The sequence below is a fragment of the Diachasmimorpha longicaudata genome, chromosome 2 (assembly GCF_034640455.1).
Source record: "Diachasmimorpha longicaudata isolate KC_UGA_2023 chromosome 2, iyDiaLong2, whole genome shotgun sequence".
In the NCBI taxonomy this organism is placed as follows: Eukaryota; Metazoa; Arthropoda; class Insecta; order Hymenoptera; family Braconidae; genus Diachasmimorpha; species Diachasmimorpha longicaudata.
In genome coordinates this window covers 4899488-4917908 of record NC_087226.1, presented here as the reverse complement: position 1 = coordinate 4917908, position 18421 = coordinate 4899488, and the positions used below count along the sequence as shown (strand labels likewise).

General features: G+C 40.8%; 1 protein-coding gene across 1 annotated transcript; it reads left to right on the top strand.

The window, feature by feature from the left end:
* Nucleotides 1-16707: 16707 nt before the first annotated feature.
* LOC135172994 (uncharacterized) lies at nt 16708-17523 on the top strand. Its single transcript, XM_064139568.1, has 3 exons — nt 16708-17075; nt 17212-17376; nt 17424-17523. Exons 1-3 carry the CDS (start codon nt 16708-16710, stop codon nt 17521-17523), a joined length of 633 nt encoding a protein of 210 aa, XP_063995638.1.
* Nucleotides 17524-18421: the final 898 nt, after the last annotated feature.

The window sequence follows — 18421 nt, the reverse complement described above, 5'->3', positions numbered from 1 at the left end:
ATTTGTAATACATTTTTAAAAATTAATAACATGATAAAGAAATTAACGTAATAATTATTTGTACTTTATATGAAAGGGGTGGAAGTACTTTAACGCGCTTTTTTTTCAATTCTCGGAACCATGGAGTGCTGATAACTCACACTTGATATCAACGATTTGCGTAACAATAAAACATTTCCACGGAGATGGCGTCCGTGGCCTTTTCAACATCAGGAGAGGGTGCAAGGCACGTGACTGAGTATAGAAACTCTCTAATCTCGTGATACCGAAAGGGGAGAGAAAAGCGGATTTCAAGACAAGAAAGCTCGTGGGACGTTCTCTCAAGTGCCATTTCAAGAACTCGAAAACTTCCCAGTCACTCTGATAAATGAGACTTGTGAAAATTATGATAATGAGAATGGGAACAAAGAGTTATAATGATAATTTATAAGGTTTTTTCTTCGATATAATATTGGAATGTCAACCCCACGTTATTTAAAGAAGACATGCTAGATGGATTTTCATCAGATTTGTCGGGTTTTTTCCAAAATTTGCTCACGTGTTTTGCAGAAAAAAATTCCCCGGTGGAGAACTTATGTAGCGCCCAGAAAATATTGTTGGATTGTTCTTCAATTTTTTAAAAAAGTCAGCGGAAAAAAAATCCTTGAATCACTTGAGTCTCAGTTAATCTAAAAATGCAATCAATTGACACATATTTCAATGTATATCTGAGAGAAAAATTTTGCAAAAGTGAACGACAATTTTTGGGCTCAACCATACAATCTAGTTCACCAGTGCCAACGAAATAATTCATTGATATAATGAAATATTTCAGCACTGTACGCTTCAATCGTTGATTCTGAGGGCTCCAAATGTGAACCTCATGCGTCGATCAAATGAGGGTTCGAATCTATCAAATATAAGTTCGTATGTCCTGAATATTTCATCAAATTTCAATAGTAATTCGAATGTACCGCCGTTCGTTAATCTGAAAACTCTTTGTAGACGATATCAATGGACCCGCATGCAATGAAATATTTTTAATTAAATAATGACCCTTTTTCACCGGAATATTTCATTATCTATGCTCTATTGAAAACCCACTATGAAAATGAAGAATTAAAACGATGAAACAATGAAATTCTATTTTGATACAAAACCACCAATTACCATCCAATAAGATACATTTCATAAAATTTCCGATATTTTTCTCTCACCGTAGATAAAACTGATACCTCAAAATCAATAAACAATCTCCAAATTCCCTCAAAACCCCTCCCACAATTTTCCGATTTCAAAGGATTTCCCAGTCGTGAATATAACGAGTGTCAAAATGTGTATGCACACACAGACCACATACACATGCAAAAATGTGAGGCGTAAACCCAGTCCCCGGGATTTAAACTCAAGCGTGGAAAGCTTATACAAAGCTCCAAATTTATTGGTTGGAAATCCTCTCTGGCATAAGCGCGGAAAGTTCTCCAGAGGCGGCAAAGTTGCCTATCCAGGATTAACACTTTCCTATCTTCCCAATGCGATGCAGCCGTTTCTCCCGACGGACTCTTACCGTCGGCATCTCTCACCCTCTCGTTGCCCTCCCCCCCTCATTTTTCCTCCCCCCAAAACATTTTCCGTCCTTTTTCCAACCCATACAGAGCGCAAGAAAACCTCCCACTTGTTTTAAAACATTCGTACGCTTGAGCATTCACAGCAACAACAAATCTTTGGTATATAAGAAAAGTTCGCGCCACACGAAAGCATTCGCTATTCATGAGGGACAATAAAAAGCGTCATTGTGCTCGGTTTTCTACCCCGAATACGACTTGGGTAGACAGTGCTCGAAACGACGTCGTATAGGTGAAAGAGCCAGAATCTCCGACGAATCTAGAGATGACTTTGCGGAATGCTCTCTACGAGCAATTCCCGGATTATCTTTTAGACTCTTCACCATGCCTTTCCAATATTCGATAGAATCTGTCGATACTGCATGGATACGGTACGACCGATGGAATTATCGAGTCTATAGTCACTCAATGGAGAAACCTGTCGATGCCCCATGAGTGTCATTATCAATCATTTTTAACGGTGGAAAATCATTTGGTGGATTGAATTGAACTACTCTGTGAATGTTTTTGTTATGAGATGTGGTTAATAGGGAGAGAGGGTTGAAAAATTGTGGGTAGAGTGGGTTTATATGACGTGTCTACACTGATAGAAGAATTTGGTTGATGTTATCGAATAAATTTAGTTGAATATTTTTTTCTAATTTCTTTTAATTAACTGTTTTCCATTTTTTTTTCGACGAGATGAGAGGCAATAAAAATGTTAAAAAAATAGCTGTACTCAATATCAACAATACTCAATTTATTAGTAATTTTTATTTCACTCACTTCTTCTCTGATTTAGTACGAAAAAAGTTGAAAAATTTCAATCGATTAGACTTCCCGCATTCAACCTCTCAAAATGTCATTTCATTCTAAAACCGGATGAACTTTTCCATTAAATTACGTTTTTCTCCGTTCTGTTGTCATTTTTCATTCAGCGATTGTTAAAACCTCCCTCGCAACCCGAAATTGATTATTTATTCCCCATTAATAATAAAAAAACCATCTCATTTTTCACGGCAACTAACTGGTGAGTAACTGTCACCGACTGATTTATTGTAATGAACGCACCACCCCTGAGTTAACTCATTTGGTAACTATTAACATCAGTTAACATCAGTTGCCGAACCTGATCTTAATATCACCCGAAGTCTTCTACCAGTCTATCAACCCCACATTTATCATCTTAACATTTCACATCCCCCGAAATTTCCTCATCCACTCATTCAACATTCAATGTCCTACCCACATCCCCCACCAATATCGAAAACTGTTAATTGCATGTTCCGTACAGATTTTCCCCCGCAATTACCAACTACCTAAAAAGTATAGCTCGAAATATACAGTATTCACATTCTCCCGAGGGTGAATGGGTAAAATACACTCGACATTTCAGCAAACGAAGCGAACATCGGCGAAATGCGATCCCATCAATTGCAGTTGCAATAAACGGAAAGGACGGGGGCTCAGAAGAATACACAAAGCTGGAGAGCTATACTCCGCTATTTTCGCTAGATACAAGGGAAAGAGAGAGACGGAGAGACCAACTGAGAGAGTGGGCGGAGGGGAAGAAGAGGGAGGGGTTTGAGTGTACCCACGAGAAAATTTGCGTTCCCCGGGAGTCAACGGTTTCCGCAAAAAACTCACCCCCCACTACCTTCATCCCACCCCACCGTCGAAGCACCCTTTTTTACTATGGCGCAGTGAATGTATGTATATAGCCCACCCTCTACGTCGTCTAGGTGTACATAGCTAGTGGCGCTGGCAACGAATAAACAAGATATATACCGTGCACTCCGCACATACAATTATCGTTATAATCGTATTTTTTCGCGAAGCTCCTCGCCTCTCCACCACCACCACCCGAAAAACCATCGTTACTAATACCACTACAGGAGACTATCACTGATGCACTGCATCGCCAAACCCCGTTTTTCTGGTTTACTTCTTCTGGTTTTTTTCCCCGGGACGAACTTTGCCACTCGGCGTTTGGCAAATGAAGCGAAAACGCAAAATGTCGACGGATGAATTATCAGTTCTTAATGGACAATTTTTGATGTTGTTGAGTTATCACTTAATAGACAACGTATTCTTCGGATTCTGTTGTTTCTTTTTCTCTGTGCTGCACGAATTGCTTTGACCTTGAGTTTCCAAACAATCGCGACAGGAGTCAACATCCTCCGTTAGTAGATCTCTACTTCAAGATCATGTGCAACAATGACAGTAAATTCCAATGAACATTCCTGGAAAACAATAACGTTGTTGCGTTTGCGGTCGAATGCGTAAATGAAGTCAACATCTTCAGAACAATTTTTTTCTCTCCGCATTTTATGCTGGCGTGGCGTTTAATGTGGCCCCGACATTGAACGGAATAGTATCCAATGTCGTTATGACGCTCAATATTATCTTGCCCCTTATGTCGACATGGTATCGAACGTGTGTTTAATGTTAAAACAACATCAAACGCATGTTGCAGATATTATCTACAATCTTCACGTTTAATGTCGTTAACATTGAACGTTAAAATGACATCAACTCCATATTGACAAGACTGAATATCTTCTCGACATTTCATGTTGTCACAATGATGACGTCTATCTTCAAAATCGAACAGACCAGACATGCCGTCATCACCTCATACCCGAACATTATCCGTCACTCCTGCTCCCAGCATTAACCGTCAAATCGAACTACACAAACGCATCAAAACCACTCTCTCCGCAAAAAGTAGGAATAAGTGACGCTCGTAAACCTAAACCACCTCTTAATTATAAGGACCCTCATCACTAACTCCATTTCTCTCATTACCCACCTACCCCCAACTCCTACCCCAACTACATCATACAGCATCTCTACTATTTTTCCACTCATACTCGGCAAGAAGTAGTCTGGCATTTATAGACTCAACATTTCTGAAACTCGGTGTCCCTTGTCGGATGGAAAGAGTCCGTCCCTCTGAGCGAGAAGAACAACGGAGTGAAAAAAAAGTGAAAGAAAAATGCAAGAAAGGAGGGAAAAAGGAGCAAAAAGGGAAGGGAAAAGATAGGAGTACCGGAGCGAGACGCCAGAGCGTAGTCGGGGGTAATGGCAGTCTTGGAATTGCGTTATCAATCTCCGGTCTCCCCCAACCTCACCCCCTCCCTTGCCCCATCGCATTGCTCCACTCACCCTACGGCACTCTCGACTCCATTCCATTCCGTTCGCAACCATCCCCTGGGCTCGTCGGAACCTGTTCCCATCCCCCTTCCGCCTTTTCCAGAAAATACACGGCTTTTCCGCTAGGGGTCGCACTTCGCCGCGCAAGTCCCATCCCCGTATTTCTGTAAAAGCGCATAGACAGGGGACGGAACGCTCACCGAACTTCCCACCGGATATATATATGCATACCAACCCGGTCTCTCCCTCCTCAGCAACTTCTGGCGCCTCCAGACTGGTGAAACTATCTTCATCCCCCTTCTATGGCTCATCAGAGTTACCACCGCAATATCCGTTCTACCGACAATCTCTTATTGCATTTTATATTTCAGCTGCGTTTGCATGTGAGCGATGGTTATAGAACAAGGGACTGCGTGTCAAATTTGGGGGGTGCGCAGTAAATGAACGCGGCCTAATGTAGTTCGAATGTGTTTATTGCAATCTCAAAGATTTTAAAGTTGGCCAAGTCTTTGCAATATTCATCTTTTACACGAAGAGAAATATTAACTAAAAGTGACGTATTTCCTGCGTAATTCCGGAGCGACATCTCGTGGAGGGGAACTGTACGAAATCACTGCGGATTATTCTTTGGAGCGTTCCGTAATTATTATCTAAACTTTCTGTGGAAAAGAACTTTAATCTTAGCTTTGAGGCTTTCGCGGCCATCTGGAAGCCAGAAAGAACTTTAATCTCTAAATTCAAGCAAACGCAAGGCGTATTGAGATGTCGACGAATCACGAAAGGGTTCAAGGACTATTGCTCCAGACATCGTTATGTATCCAAAAGACTTCCGGAGAGCAGCTTTCCTGTCCGCCATCACGTTATTAGCACTCACTGGAATTGAACGTAATAATCAGCCCGGAGAGAAATACAGCGAGGGGGAATATGAAATGAAGTTTGGTCATTGGTTGCAACGTTTTTCGGAAAACTTTCGGGGAACTCACGACAAAGGGGTGAGTGAGGATTGAACAATGTTTTTGTAATAACCTCGAGAGGTTGGAAACTATTCATGGCCGGACATTTCAACTTATACCGAGGAATTATATCGACTTCAAGGTCATTTAGAATGCAATAGCCACCGTCTGTACAAAAAAATCTCAAATAATCGTATCGTAAATTCTCGGATTATGACTGCATCCACTTTATCAATTCAATCACACAATTTGAACATTGCACGTAATCGATGAACTTACCAAAGTTTTTATCTTTTTTAAAATTGATAATCTCATCGCTGATGATTTCATACGATCTCATTAGCCTCATTAGTATCCCTAATCGACCACGATGAACCCCCAAAATAGAGCAATTACAGTGAAGACGATGTTTGCCTTGTCAAAAGAAATGGCCGGCATCCACGTCCCTCCCTCAATATTTACCCAGGCCCGTGGACCCCAGTCCTCATCTAGTTAAAAAACCCTCGTAATCTGACACTTGCCCTCCGGGGGCTCCTTACCCATCCGAACGCAACCCCTGCGTCGGCGTCCCGAAGGAAAAATTCATCGAAAGTCTTCCGCATGATAAGGTGTCCGGATAATGTTGGGGAATGGTGTATTTTGATAGTACCACCAACCGTATTGGTTCGACCTGTATGCATGAAGAAATAGACCAGGGGAATGGGGCCGGAAAAGGGGGTGAGTGAGGCGAGGGTGAGAAAAAAAAAAGAACGCAAACGTTCACGAAACCGCGCGGTCACCGGGCCGCTCAGCATACACTCAATATCGTATCGTTTTCACGAACCCAAAGGTTACCGAATCGTTCCGAGACTATCTTAATGGCTAGATAGATCGTTCGATACTATGGCCAAGTCGTAAAGGCTATTGCATTGCGCCATGCTGTCCTACCCTCCTGGCCCGACGACGTCGACAACCCTTAGCCCCTGAGGAAGCTGGCTTAGCGCCACCCACGGATATTCCCGAAGTCCCTTCTGGTCTCGTTACCCCTTGCTACCGTATATAGTTGTCCTGCAAGAGCCAGACACCTATACGCACCCCATTTATCTTGGAATATGTCGACGTTCCTTCGGTCTGTAAAGGGGAGGATAGCGTAATTAATTAATCTACAATAAATTTGGATAATTGCGTTGCGGAGCGGATTTCTGGAGTTTCTTGAAGGGACTAAGAGAATGTTGGCTGAGATCATTCATTTCTCGGGGAGATAGATCTCCGGGCCAGTTACATAAATTGAGAGGAGTGAATTTGTTTAAGGATGTGCAAGTAATGGCGGGGAAAATGATTCGTAATTAAGAGAATTGAATTTGGCACATTCGTAGTGCTTTCAGAGAGAAAGAGAAAGTTAATCCTGTCTCGTTCCTATTGGCCAAACAAAGAGAGAATGCGGAACCAACATCCGCCGTCGAAGGGATGTTTAATATACAGTGATACAACTCAATAGGTACAGCGGACATTACGCGTCATAACGCGTTGATCCTGTGCCGTTTCTTTTGGCCAAGGAGATCGAGAAAGCTCAATGCGTTATATGAAAACAACCTTGCCAGGTTATGGTTTTCGGAAACCTCGCATGGCCTATTGATCTACTCTACTTACATGAAATCAAACATTTAGGCCATTACCTACTGCCATGGGGGGGTTGGGAAAAATCCATACTGTCGTCTAGTCCAGATCACCGAAGGACACTTAGCAACTATAACCGAGTCGAGCCACGAGTGACTGACACAGGCATGGCTCCCGCGGGGAACCTCGAAGCGGTGGTCATGGTGTCAGCCGACACCCAGTATGTGAAAGGCTGATACGGGTATTTGGGATTAAATGAAATATAGGAGAAGAAGAAGAAGAGAGAAAACTCTAATTTTCATTCATATCTCCAACCGGGCCAGGGGTACCCGGAGAAGATTACTGACAACGAGAGCTGGTTGATCTCATTCATTCATTCACTCATCGTCGTCGTCGTTTCTGATTTCCGCGTACGCATCCACGTATTTCAGCCACAGATAGAGAACGTTGGACCAAGATCCGCCGTTGCAGTGACGTTGAATATATAGTTAATGGTGGACAAGGATACAACTCAATATGTGGAGCAGATATTACGCGGCATGACGCTTCGAGGCAACATTACGCGCCAACGCGTCATGAGGCTTCAAGTCAACATTACGCCCCAACACATCACGCGGCGATAGAATTACACGTTGAGACGGTACTAGGTGTATCAAGACGATTAGGCGGAGTAACATTAAGTTCTGAAAGGACATTAACCATTAAAAAATCATTGTCATTGTCTCTTTCTCATTCCGCACCCAAATGCTCCAGTTTATTCACATCTTTTCTAATATTCCAATATTACCTGACGACGAGAACAGTTCTTCCGTCATCACTATTCTCCAGATAAATGTATTAAACAACAAATAGATCGATTAGACAGCATGATGTTCAAGACATTAGAGTTCCTAATTTCCATTGATCTATCGTCATCAAACTTCAAAAAAACTTGGAATTTACTACTGATGATGAAACCATGTTGGACAGAATCCATTGTTATGAATCCAGTGACTCCTCTGGGTGGCATTGGTGCCCAATTAATGCCCACCCTCTTTCGTGTGACATTAATACGTACCGAACGACGCGGACGGTGTGTAACTTAATTAAGTCAACGACGCAGACCCAACCGCGACTCTGCGGCGAACATATACCCACTCTAGTCCCGCACACCGTATCGTTATAGCAACATTCTCGCATATACTTCGCATACAGCGTAATATTATCTAGACACTGGGCTCTTTCTCTCTCTCTCACGAACAACGTGCACAAATAGCCAACAGAAATTGTATTTGTTTCGGCACTATGTAACTGCCTCCTTCGGTTGAATCTATTTCAGGGGAGAGCACGGACAATTAAACAGAGTGGAGGAGACCAAGGTACTTTGCCAGACGAGGCACTGTTATATTATTTTACAGGACCGACGGCGCACTCTTGTGGATCTCTGGGAAGTAGAACACGCCCTTGGAAAATTAACTTGGGCTGATGCAATAAAGAATTGTTGTTCGGACATTATTGAGCTTCCGTCAGTATGAATCAGATTGGACCCAAACCTGATTTATGATCTTCACATCTAGTTTCCTGTCGCGGTTGCAAAGGATTTGAAAAGAAAACAAAGTTGACCTTCGTGACTTTCAAGGGTAACCTTTTTTCCTCACATTTCACCCCGTCATGTCTGACTCTCGTAACCTTCAAACCCCACATCGTTCAACCTTCGAGACTATTTATCCCCTCGATCAACACATGCAAACGCGTGCCTCCACTCCCGCCCTGAAAACGTAAACAAAACTTCGATCAACAGTAGTTACAGTTTACGATTGTCACAGCATCAACAGTAATAAACTTGAAAAAAAAGCCACCGAAATGTCAAAAACAAATGAAACATAGAAGCAAAACATGATCGTGAAGAGACCCATAACTGCCCGATTAAAAGTAACGGCCACAAACGTAAACTTGATTTATGATCAATTGCTCGGAAGGCACCTTACGACTCAACGCGTACATTTACGTGCCTCTTTCACAGTCTGCGAGAGCTCAAACCCACACCACTGAATGATCCCCCACTTTTCCCTCAAAGCCACTCTCGTTCGTACGCCCCTGTCATTCAAAGAGGTGTCAACAGCAATCGCTTTTACGAGATACTTATTAATTGTTACGACGCTTTTACGAGGACATAAAAGTGCAGCCAACGACTCGGAGACGAGCCGACTGTGGCCCATAGAATATCCAATTGTGGGACCCGGAATGGAGATACTCATTGATAGATTATTGTACTTCTGTTACTGGAATCCATTTTTATGCATAAACATGAGTGGATTAATGATAAAACAAAATATTACCGATTAGGCATGAAATTTTATCTCCATTCAATAAAAATTGATAAATTTTTTCTGTCAGTTATTCCATCCGTACAATTACGTCATGTTTATGGAATGATACGGTCAATTTTGACTTGACTGCGATTATTATATTTGATGTCAACTAAATACTTGAATAACCATTTCAGCAGCAATAAATTTAATAGTGAAGTGGTAGATCGAAATAAATCGACTTATCTATGAGTTTATTTTGTGAAATATCTCCGAATGTAAGACAGATAGCGTTATTATTATCATAACATGTATTGTAGCTCTTCATTTTCCCCACAAAAAAGGTTTCGATATAAATTTTGCTATCGTTCCTAGATTTTGAGATATTCATCAAAAACTGGTCAATAGTCAGAAGTGACGTATCTTGTTTTACCACTTCGCTACTGAATTTTCCTATTAAAGAAGGAAAAACTGAGAATACCGAGAAAATTGTGAAGGAATGAATATCACGTTTGCGATTTACAGTACCTGGGTGAAAGAACAAAGTATGTAAGATGAAAAATGTTTGGCTATTACACAAAGAGCCATTATGCGCTGCAGCCACGGTATAACCGGGGGCATAATGAATTAAGGAAAATCAGAAATTGCTTCGAATGACGTCGTAAAAATAAACTTGGTTCAAAAAGAGGGTCGCAGGCTACTACAGCAAAGTACAGAAAGAAGAAAAGAGAGAGAGAGAGAGAGGAATAATATGAGGTACTGAGTATAGGGTGCTCTCTTTTTTTTTCCTGCTGCTCCTGAGTTGGAAATGTGTAGCTCGGAAATTGCCGAGAGAATGCGTATTAAAATCGCTGGATTTAGTGGGGAGATAAGCCAAGGGTCTTGGGATAGAGAGGGAGAGAGAGAGAGAGCGAGGGTGGATGAGATTTTTCAAGCGTCTGGAGATCGAGGGAAAAGAAAAACTTGAGGATCTCCTTGTCTCACTCACCGAGGCTTTTCCGGAGGCGTTATCCAAAGCCAACTTGAACCCCTCGCACTCTCAATTTTAGCCACCTTCGAACCATCATTTAAGTCGCCATCCGCAATCTCGTTCTTCTCGTTCCAAGGCCATTTTCTTCGCGCCTCTGGCTAAACACTTATCTCTGGACACTTTCGAGGGATTTTTTATTCTAGAAGTTGATGAGAGTTCAAGAAAATTTTTTTTTTACTAAAAATAATTTCAATAATTTTGCGGTTTTTACGCCTACGGGTGTCTAAATACTGGGCTTAAGCTTTAGCCATTTTTAAGTATCATTTAAGCTTTGGTAGTAAATTTGTTATTCAGACATATTGGATTATGGACAGGGATTTACTAAATAATATCTAACGAGTTGGCTATACACTTTAATTCTTTATTATCGCACGCAGAAGCTATATCTTTCTCCTATGATGTCTCCACAGGAACTAACCCTTAGCTGAGTGACCAAAGTTTTCACACTCTGGACCCATTCCCTAAAAAGGCCCTTGTTCTCTCATTTCTTTCTTTTCCTTCCCTGTTTCTGTTCATTAAAACTATTCCAAAAATTCCGGCACTGTTCTAAGAAAAACTATAAAATACTGCCATGGACTAAATAGAGCTATGGACAGACGGTTAATATTTGTCCACACATATCATGCACTGGCAATAAGACATTTCCGGATTTTTATAATTGTCGAATTTTTTACGATAATTTCCCCAATTGATATTACGAACAATATGTTATTCATTTTCACAGTGACTCTCATAAGTTTAATCTTGTGGGGAGGAAATCTTTCGGGACGTGGTTAGAGAGGTATGCTCTGTGCCCGGGACAATGGGGCCCTTGTATGGAGGACCTTGGGCTAGAATTATAAACATCGGGAAGAGCTATTCGACACCCTGACGATGCTGGCCGAATCTTGGTCGAAACAATCAACTAGGTTGGCGGAGACGATCACCATTGGGATGTGGTGATCAGCCAGTTCGCCTAGCAACGTGGACGAGAGCACAACCAACGTCTTCCTCTTAGAATGAATATTAATCTGTTTGCGAATCATCTTTATCAGTATGTGTTAACTATTTTTTTTTAATATATGACACATTCGTCATTGAAGGGATTATTTTAATGAAGTGCTTTCCGTCACCTCACTCCGAATTTAGTGCACGTTACAATCTCTAATGATGATACGGCAGGCCGACATGTTTGATCCATATAACTTCGTAATTTCGGCCCGAGTCTTATAATCCGACCAAAATTTGTTCTCCCCCAGAAAAAAATCCTGTCGATTTTCTCCAGAGAATCACCCGATTCACAATGAAAACCTTCAAAATCCGATATCTGAAGCTCTCCTGGTTCAAACCGAGCCATCGCCGACAGTCGGCCGAGGGTAGCCCAACATTGGTCGACAGTGGGCCGAGGGTTGGCCAACATTGGGCCGAGACTATTCTAAAAATACATCAGTTCAAGCTCTCGAAGGAATTTTATTCAAAAATCGTTGAATCGTCCTCCTATTTATCGATCAATTCGATTATTCATCCAATCTCGTGAGCACAAATGAATATTTCCGTTAAAATAACATGATGACTGGAATAATTCAAATCACAATGATGTCACCATTATTCTCATTGTCGCGTCAGCTCGATGATTCCATAATGAAATGAACATCAAATGAATTATTTATGTGAAATCGAATGTGTTAATTCGTGGAGAAAGTTCCATGTTTCCAGTCGAACGAATCTCATCACCATTTGCCTTGTTCGCTGAAACATTAATCCGTTGAAGTAGCTCGGAAGAGCCATGGACATAATGGAATGGCCCGTTGATAAACCGGCGGTGGTCAATGGTGAGTCCTTTCAGAAAATTTCCGAGGAAAATTGAGACGGATTTGAGTTACTGCAGTTGCTAGACCAACCCCTCGTACGCGAACCGTCCACCCTCCTTCGCCGTTATACTCTTGCAGGACATTTATCGCCATTAGCCGGCGTATGGGAAAGGGGGATCGAATGAAGGAAAAACTTGTAAATAAAGAGAAGTTACGGGAGTCTATACGACGGGAAAACGCCATTTCGTGGTTTTCATGGAGGCGCCGACCTCAACCCTATCAATCTGGGGAGTCATCGTAAAGATCAGTTCGCGGAGAGAAAAGTTGGATAGAAATGACCTTGAAAATTGTGGAACATTTTGCTGTACGAAAAGTAATCGTAGAGTAAAATGTAATTCAATGGAAAAATAACTGTCTCGGGTAGATATTTTACGATTTTTTGGTGAAAATGTTCTTGTTCTGAGTTCCCGGACGTGACAATATTTTGGTCTGTCTTTTTCATCTTAGGTTTTTTTAATCAAATTTTATTTATTTAATTAGAACATCACATTTCCTTATAATATTATCCTCCTGTGTAATGAAAAAATTCACGTAAAATAATTTTCTTCGTCCTTTTTTCGCTTATCAGAAGCTAATGGAGAAAATTAGAAATGGAATTCTTCGCCTCTCGTTCGGTAAAAATGATTCTTCGTTAGGAAAAAAATAACACGCAATATTGAGTACTTTCGATGGTACATAGAGGAAACCTTACGTAATATTCTCTCATAACAAATGAAATTAAAAATATTGAGAAGTATTTTGGTCACGAAAATTCTCTTCAGATCAATCACCATAAAATTGCCAGTATTTCCCAATATTTTTCATGGGAAACAGAGAGCTTCCCTCTCTATCATCTCTTATTTACTTTCTCTTCCGTAATGGCGCACGAAATTAGCCATAACCTCCCCTATTCCCGTAAAATAAAATTATGTCACCTTAACTTTCAACTTCCCACAAACACAGGAAAGCTGCCATTCCCGCGCCATTATCTTCCCAAGAAACCTATCCCCATTATCAAATCTTCTTCCCCCCCACCTACCTCAGCCCCCCTCCCCCAGCCTGATCATGTACAATTGTTATCTCTCGCTTAATCCCACCTCTTCGAAAATTGTTGACGACTCTCAAAAAAAATCATTGGCATCACTCTAGAAATCGGCTATACCTTCCTCGAAATCAAGACTTGTCTCCCCGATAAGGCCCCTGCCCATCAAAATTCATACATCAGAAAATAAAGACGTCTCCACCACAAAGAAATATCCTCACGTGCCCGAAAAAACCGAAACGGCCACAGGTAGAAACAATAATTAAGATGTCTCTGTGCGCGACCCTTGCCATAAATACCCGGAAATTCCCACGTTCTTCCCTCTCTCTCTCCCTCTCTGTCTCTCACTTGGAATCATGTATTCATATATCCATAACTCTCATCAACCATTTAATCATGTCACAATGACTCGCTCCCCAGAGCCACCTCCTGACGCATTATAAATTTCGTCGTGGTTGGGCAATAGTTGGTTAAAATCACAGGAAAAAAAAATCACTTCCAGTTATTTTCGTGACTGCAAAAGACAGAGTTTGGTACAAAGGAGGAGAAAAGGGAGAGATAAGAAACAGCGACACTAGAGAAAGGAACAGCGTCAGGTAGGCAAAGTGATAAATAAAATTTTTTTTTTTATGAAACCGGCTGAAACCTTTCGACTGAATCTCCAGGGGTGGTCTTCGTGCTCGTACGTCACCCCGCGATCCTTGTCCCTGAGTTGAATTTGGCTCCTCCTCCTTTCGACTGGAGCTCAACTGAAGCTACATCCCGATTTCATGGAGTCGTTCATCATGAACCAGCTAGAAAGAAAAGGTAAATTTTCTTTATGGTATCTCAATTCGAAACATCGCTACTCCTCCCATTCAATAGCTGAAGGAATCTCCCGCCAAACCGCCAACATCTTGCCGCCAATGTCCAGCGGAAGGTTTAGCTCCAAGTCCTCCACTGATTGGGTGATAAATAGCGGGGACCGCAGGATGAAACAAAATGGTCGGAAATGAGTCTTTGAAGATTACTGATGGGCGATGATGACCATTTCGAATCTGCTGATGGTCTAGAAATGGGGGAATTAGATGGCCAGAATGCTCGGTTCATTTGGCGGTGCCAGACGACTGTTTGATGAGTTCACTTGGGAATTTCCTGGAGAGAATGTGTCACTTGCTGGATCTGGTGAATGGGGTTAATGTGTCAGAAGAAGTAACGTGCAGGCGTCAAATCTGAGGTTCATTATAATTGAAAGATAATTTATTTGCCCTTGAAAAAAAAATGGGAAATCAACAATTGAAAATAGGAACCAAAGGGTTGAAGATTCCTGAAGATAATTTTGTATGACATAGTTCGTATAGTTTAGGGATTTTTATTTTATGAAAAAAAGAACCGATGGTAATTAATAAATTAATATTTTGTTAATCGATTTCAACTTTGCGTTGTAAATCACTTCGACAGTAAAACAGACCTCATTATAGTTCACAGATATGGAATTCTTATGATTTCCATCGCCAATTTCTTAATTTTCTCATTAAAATAATGAGAAAAGATTTCTTTATAAAAGAACAGAAATAATTGACTAGAAATTTTTCAAATAGTGATGACCAAACGAGTACAATTGTTATATCTAACTGGCATTTTCCGGTGTTTAGTGGACTATTTTCGCTTCATTGAACTCATGACAAGTGATATTGACTTCCTCTAATACATAAATCCATTACATATGAAGACCAATTATGTATCAGATAATAGTTAACAGATACATTTTCCGCAGCCCCCGGAAGAAGCGTGAGGTCAACGACCCGAGAGTTTCTTCTCAGAAATCATAACAATTACAATGTAAGACACAATTATTATCAGTGTCAAAGTACCTCGACTTCATCGATATTTTTACGAATTGAGATGTTCATCTCCCGCGTCCTCACATGCCAACACAGAGTCAAAGTTCATACGATAAAACTTTTATCATAATTCTGTAGTCAGAACGTAATCGGAAATAAACACAACTTGTACGCGCAATTATAAAGCGAGAGTCACTTAGTCATTCATAGACACAATCAGTTGAGAATATCCCTGGTAGCGGTGGTAAAGATAATTATTATAAAGGGGAAGTCTTGACTTTGGGAAATCGAATCTCTAGAAGATACCAGTCGCACTGTGATCAGCAACTGGATGTGGATAAAATACCGGACTTCAAAAAGTGAGTGGGTAAAGGGGTTAGTAACTATGAAAATTATGGTACCACAAATCAGTGCAATAGTTTGAAAATCTCCTATAAATGAGTGTAATTAACACGAATGGAAAATCAAGAAATTAAATGTAGCAGTTGTGAAATTAATTAATCGATCATGAGACCAGTTGAATAAATGTATCGAAAAATTAAATTAATTAATCAATCATGAGACTAGTTGAATAAATCTACCAAATACGATATTAATTAATCAATTGTGAAGTAAACAATAATCTAATGATGAACATTAATTGACAATTTTCAGATAGCAACACAGTCTTTTCGCAACATGACATCACCAAAATGTGCACTTTTCTCCCTTTTGGCTTTGTCGACAGTCTCCCTAAATCATTCAATTACATTACCGGACACAATTATTTCCGAAAAACAGTCCGCCATGACTGCAATAAAGATGGAGCACCTTGAATTCGATTGGACACTCGTAAATTTCAGTCTTCTCTCGCAAGAACTCGGGGAATACCTGGAATCACCCGCGTTCTACAACCGGAACAACGACGTAGGATGGGTATTACGATTATATCCTGACGGTTATGACATTGAGAATTTCGTGGGAATTTACATTATCCAACGTAATTACCGCGCAACCAAAGAAAAAATGAGAATTCGCTGTAAACTATCTCTCATAGTTGCTGAAGATGTCGAATTGACGACAACAGATATTTTCCTGTTTGGTAAAACGGTTATTCAAGGCACCGATAAATTGATAGATCGGTTGCAATTGCGAGAAATTACGATGCCCAACGACACATTCACGATCCGTGCCGAAGTTGACATGCCAAGTAAAGTGGTCATACAATCAAAGATACTGAACGCTTCGATGTCAACGGAACCCCTAGAAGAGGAGCTGGCGCGACATTTGGAAGAAAGTCGATGGAGCGATCATTTTGATCGATTACTCAAGGAGCCCAAATTGACTGATGTGTCGATAATAGTTTCGAATGAAACATTCCCAGCGCACAAAGTTATTCTGGCTGCTCGCAGTCCTGTGTTCGCGGGTATGTTCGAAGGTCAGGAACTAATGGAAAATTCTAGTAGTGTAGTGTTCATCGAGAACATGGAACCAGATACGGTGAAGGCGATGCTGGAATTTATTTACACGGATGAAGTCACTGAACTGAACCCATTCGCAAGTCGATTACTGCAAGCTGCTCGTGATTACAAATTGCCGCGTTTGATAACAATGTGTGAAATGGTTCTTTATAAATCACTCGATATCGAGAACGCCGCTGAGCTGTATGTGCTTGCGAATGAATGCGGTTCCATCAAATTGGAGGAAAATATTAAGAAATTTATCCATGAAAATTTCGGTGATGTGAGTGCAACTGAAGGCTACAAACACCTACCCGTGACGTTATTATTAGAGTTGTAATTTTATGCAACGGAATCATGTAATTATGAGAGTTTTACGTGCTCTGCGATGAATAAAGTTGAATTTATAATAATTGGGTGATCAGTTATGACTAGGACAGCCTATGAGTCCCAGACGAAACTTCACTTCCAGGATAAAACGATCGAAAGATGAGATTTATCGAAAGGTGAACATTTTTGCGATTGTCTCACATACCGATCATCACGACTTCGAGACAATTTATCCCGTGACAATCGATAATTTTCGAAATTCTTCCATATTTGGTCTCAAATTGGGGAATTGGTCTCAGTTCAATTGGTCTCGGTCTCGATGTTAATCTTATTCAGGTAAAATATTACAAAAAGGACGAAGATCGAGACCATCGATATTTTGAAAGTCTGCCACGCTCATTCCTCATTGGGTCAGTGGTCTGAGGCGGTTAATTTGAATAGAAAACTCATTTAATTTGGAAATACTCAATTATTATTTCTATAATTACAGCGCGTATTCGGTCTTGTAGTAAAAAAGAGAGACCGATATGAGATTGAGACAATTAAAGTCATGACCGGAAGTATCTTTCGGAATGAAATGATATTTTCGAAGTAAAGTCCTGCCTTCGTTGCATCAATATTCGAGTTCCTCATCAGGACAACGATTCTAGTTCAACTAATTTTTTTTGTTAATTATAATTAGCAGACGGATTTTAGTAATTTGGTCCCACCTAACGTCCATTCTTTAACACCTAGCGGATGTATATTCAATCAACTTCGCCATTCAGATGACATATGTCAAGATAATGTGGTCCGACCGCTGGAGAAACAGTACAATTACCAAAGTTGAGTTATTTTTACTGAACATTTATTTTTGTATCTCAAGCACCGAGTTCCATACTCCCCACTATCACTACAATCATCTCATCTCACTCAACATTTTTTTATAAGTCAAATCCCTCCTTCAGAATCACTTAGTCTTGACCTCCTTTCATAGGTCCAGATCCCAGGACTTCAATGAGTCCTTCCATCACCATTTTCTCCATTTTACGCGTCAACTTTACCGTTTATTTCTTTCTTCCAACACCTGACATTCCACTCTTCATCTGTTTTCTTTTTCAGTGACATCGCACCAGGGGAATCCTCTCCATCTAGACCAAAAAGTGATCTTCAATCCTGAATAACTTGGCTGCCGAGACAACGATCTTAACGACTTTCTGGACTGCCTCATACAAACGCCTCATTTCGTATGGATTTACAACAGGTAGAATATCTTATTCAGCTGGGTGACATGATTGAAGACTTCCAGTGGATTGAAAAGTTACCAGGAATTAATTAAAACCACGGTATCACCCGAAGAATGCCAACGAAGC

Excerpts from the sequence above, each read along its gene's own strand:
- LOC135172994 (XM_064139568.1), top strand. The coding sequence starts at position 16,708 with ATGTTCGAAGGTCAGGAACTAATGGAAAATTCTAGTAGTGTAGTGTTC. Across the intron at positions 17,076-17,211 it reads GTGACGTTATTATTAGAGTT|GATAAAACGATCGAAAGATG; the intron begins GTAATTTTATGC and ends CTTCACTTCCAG. Across the intron at positions 17,377-17,423 it reads AATTGGTCTCAGTTCAATTG|GACGAAGATCGAGACCATCG; the intron begins GTCTCGGTCTCG and ends TATTACAAAAAG.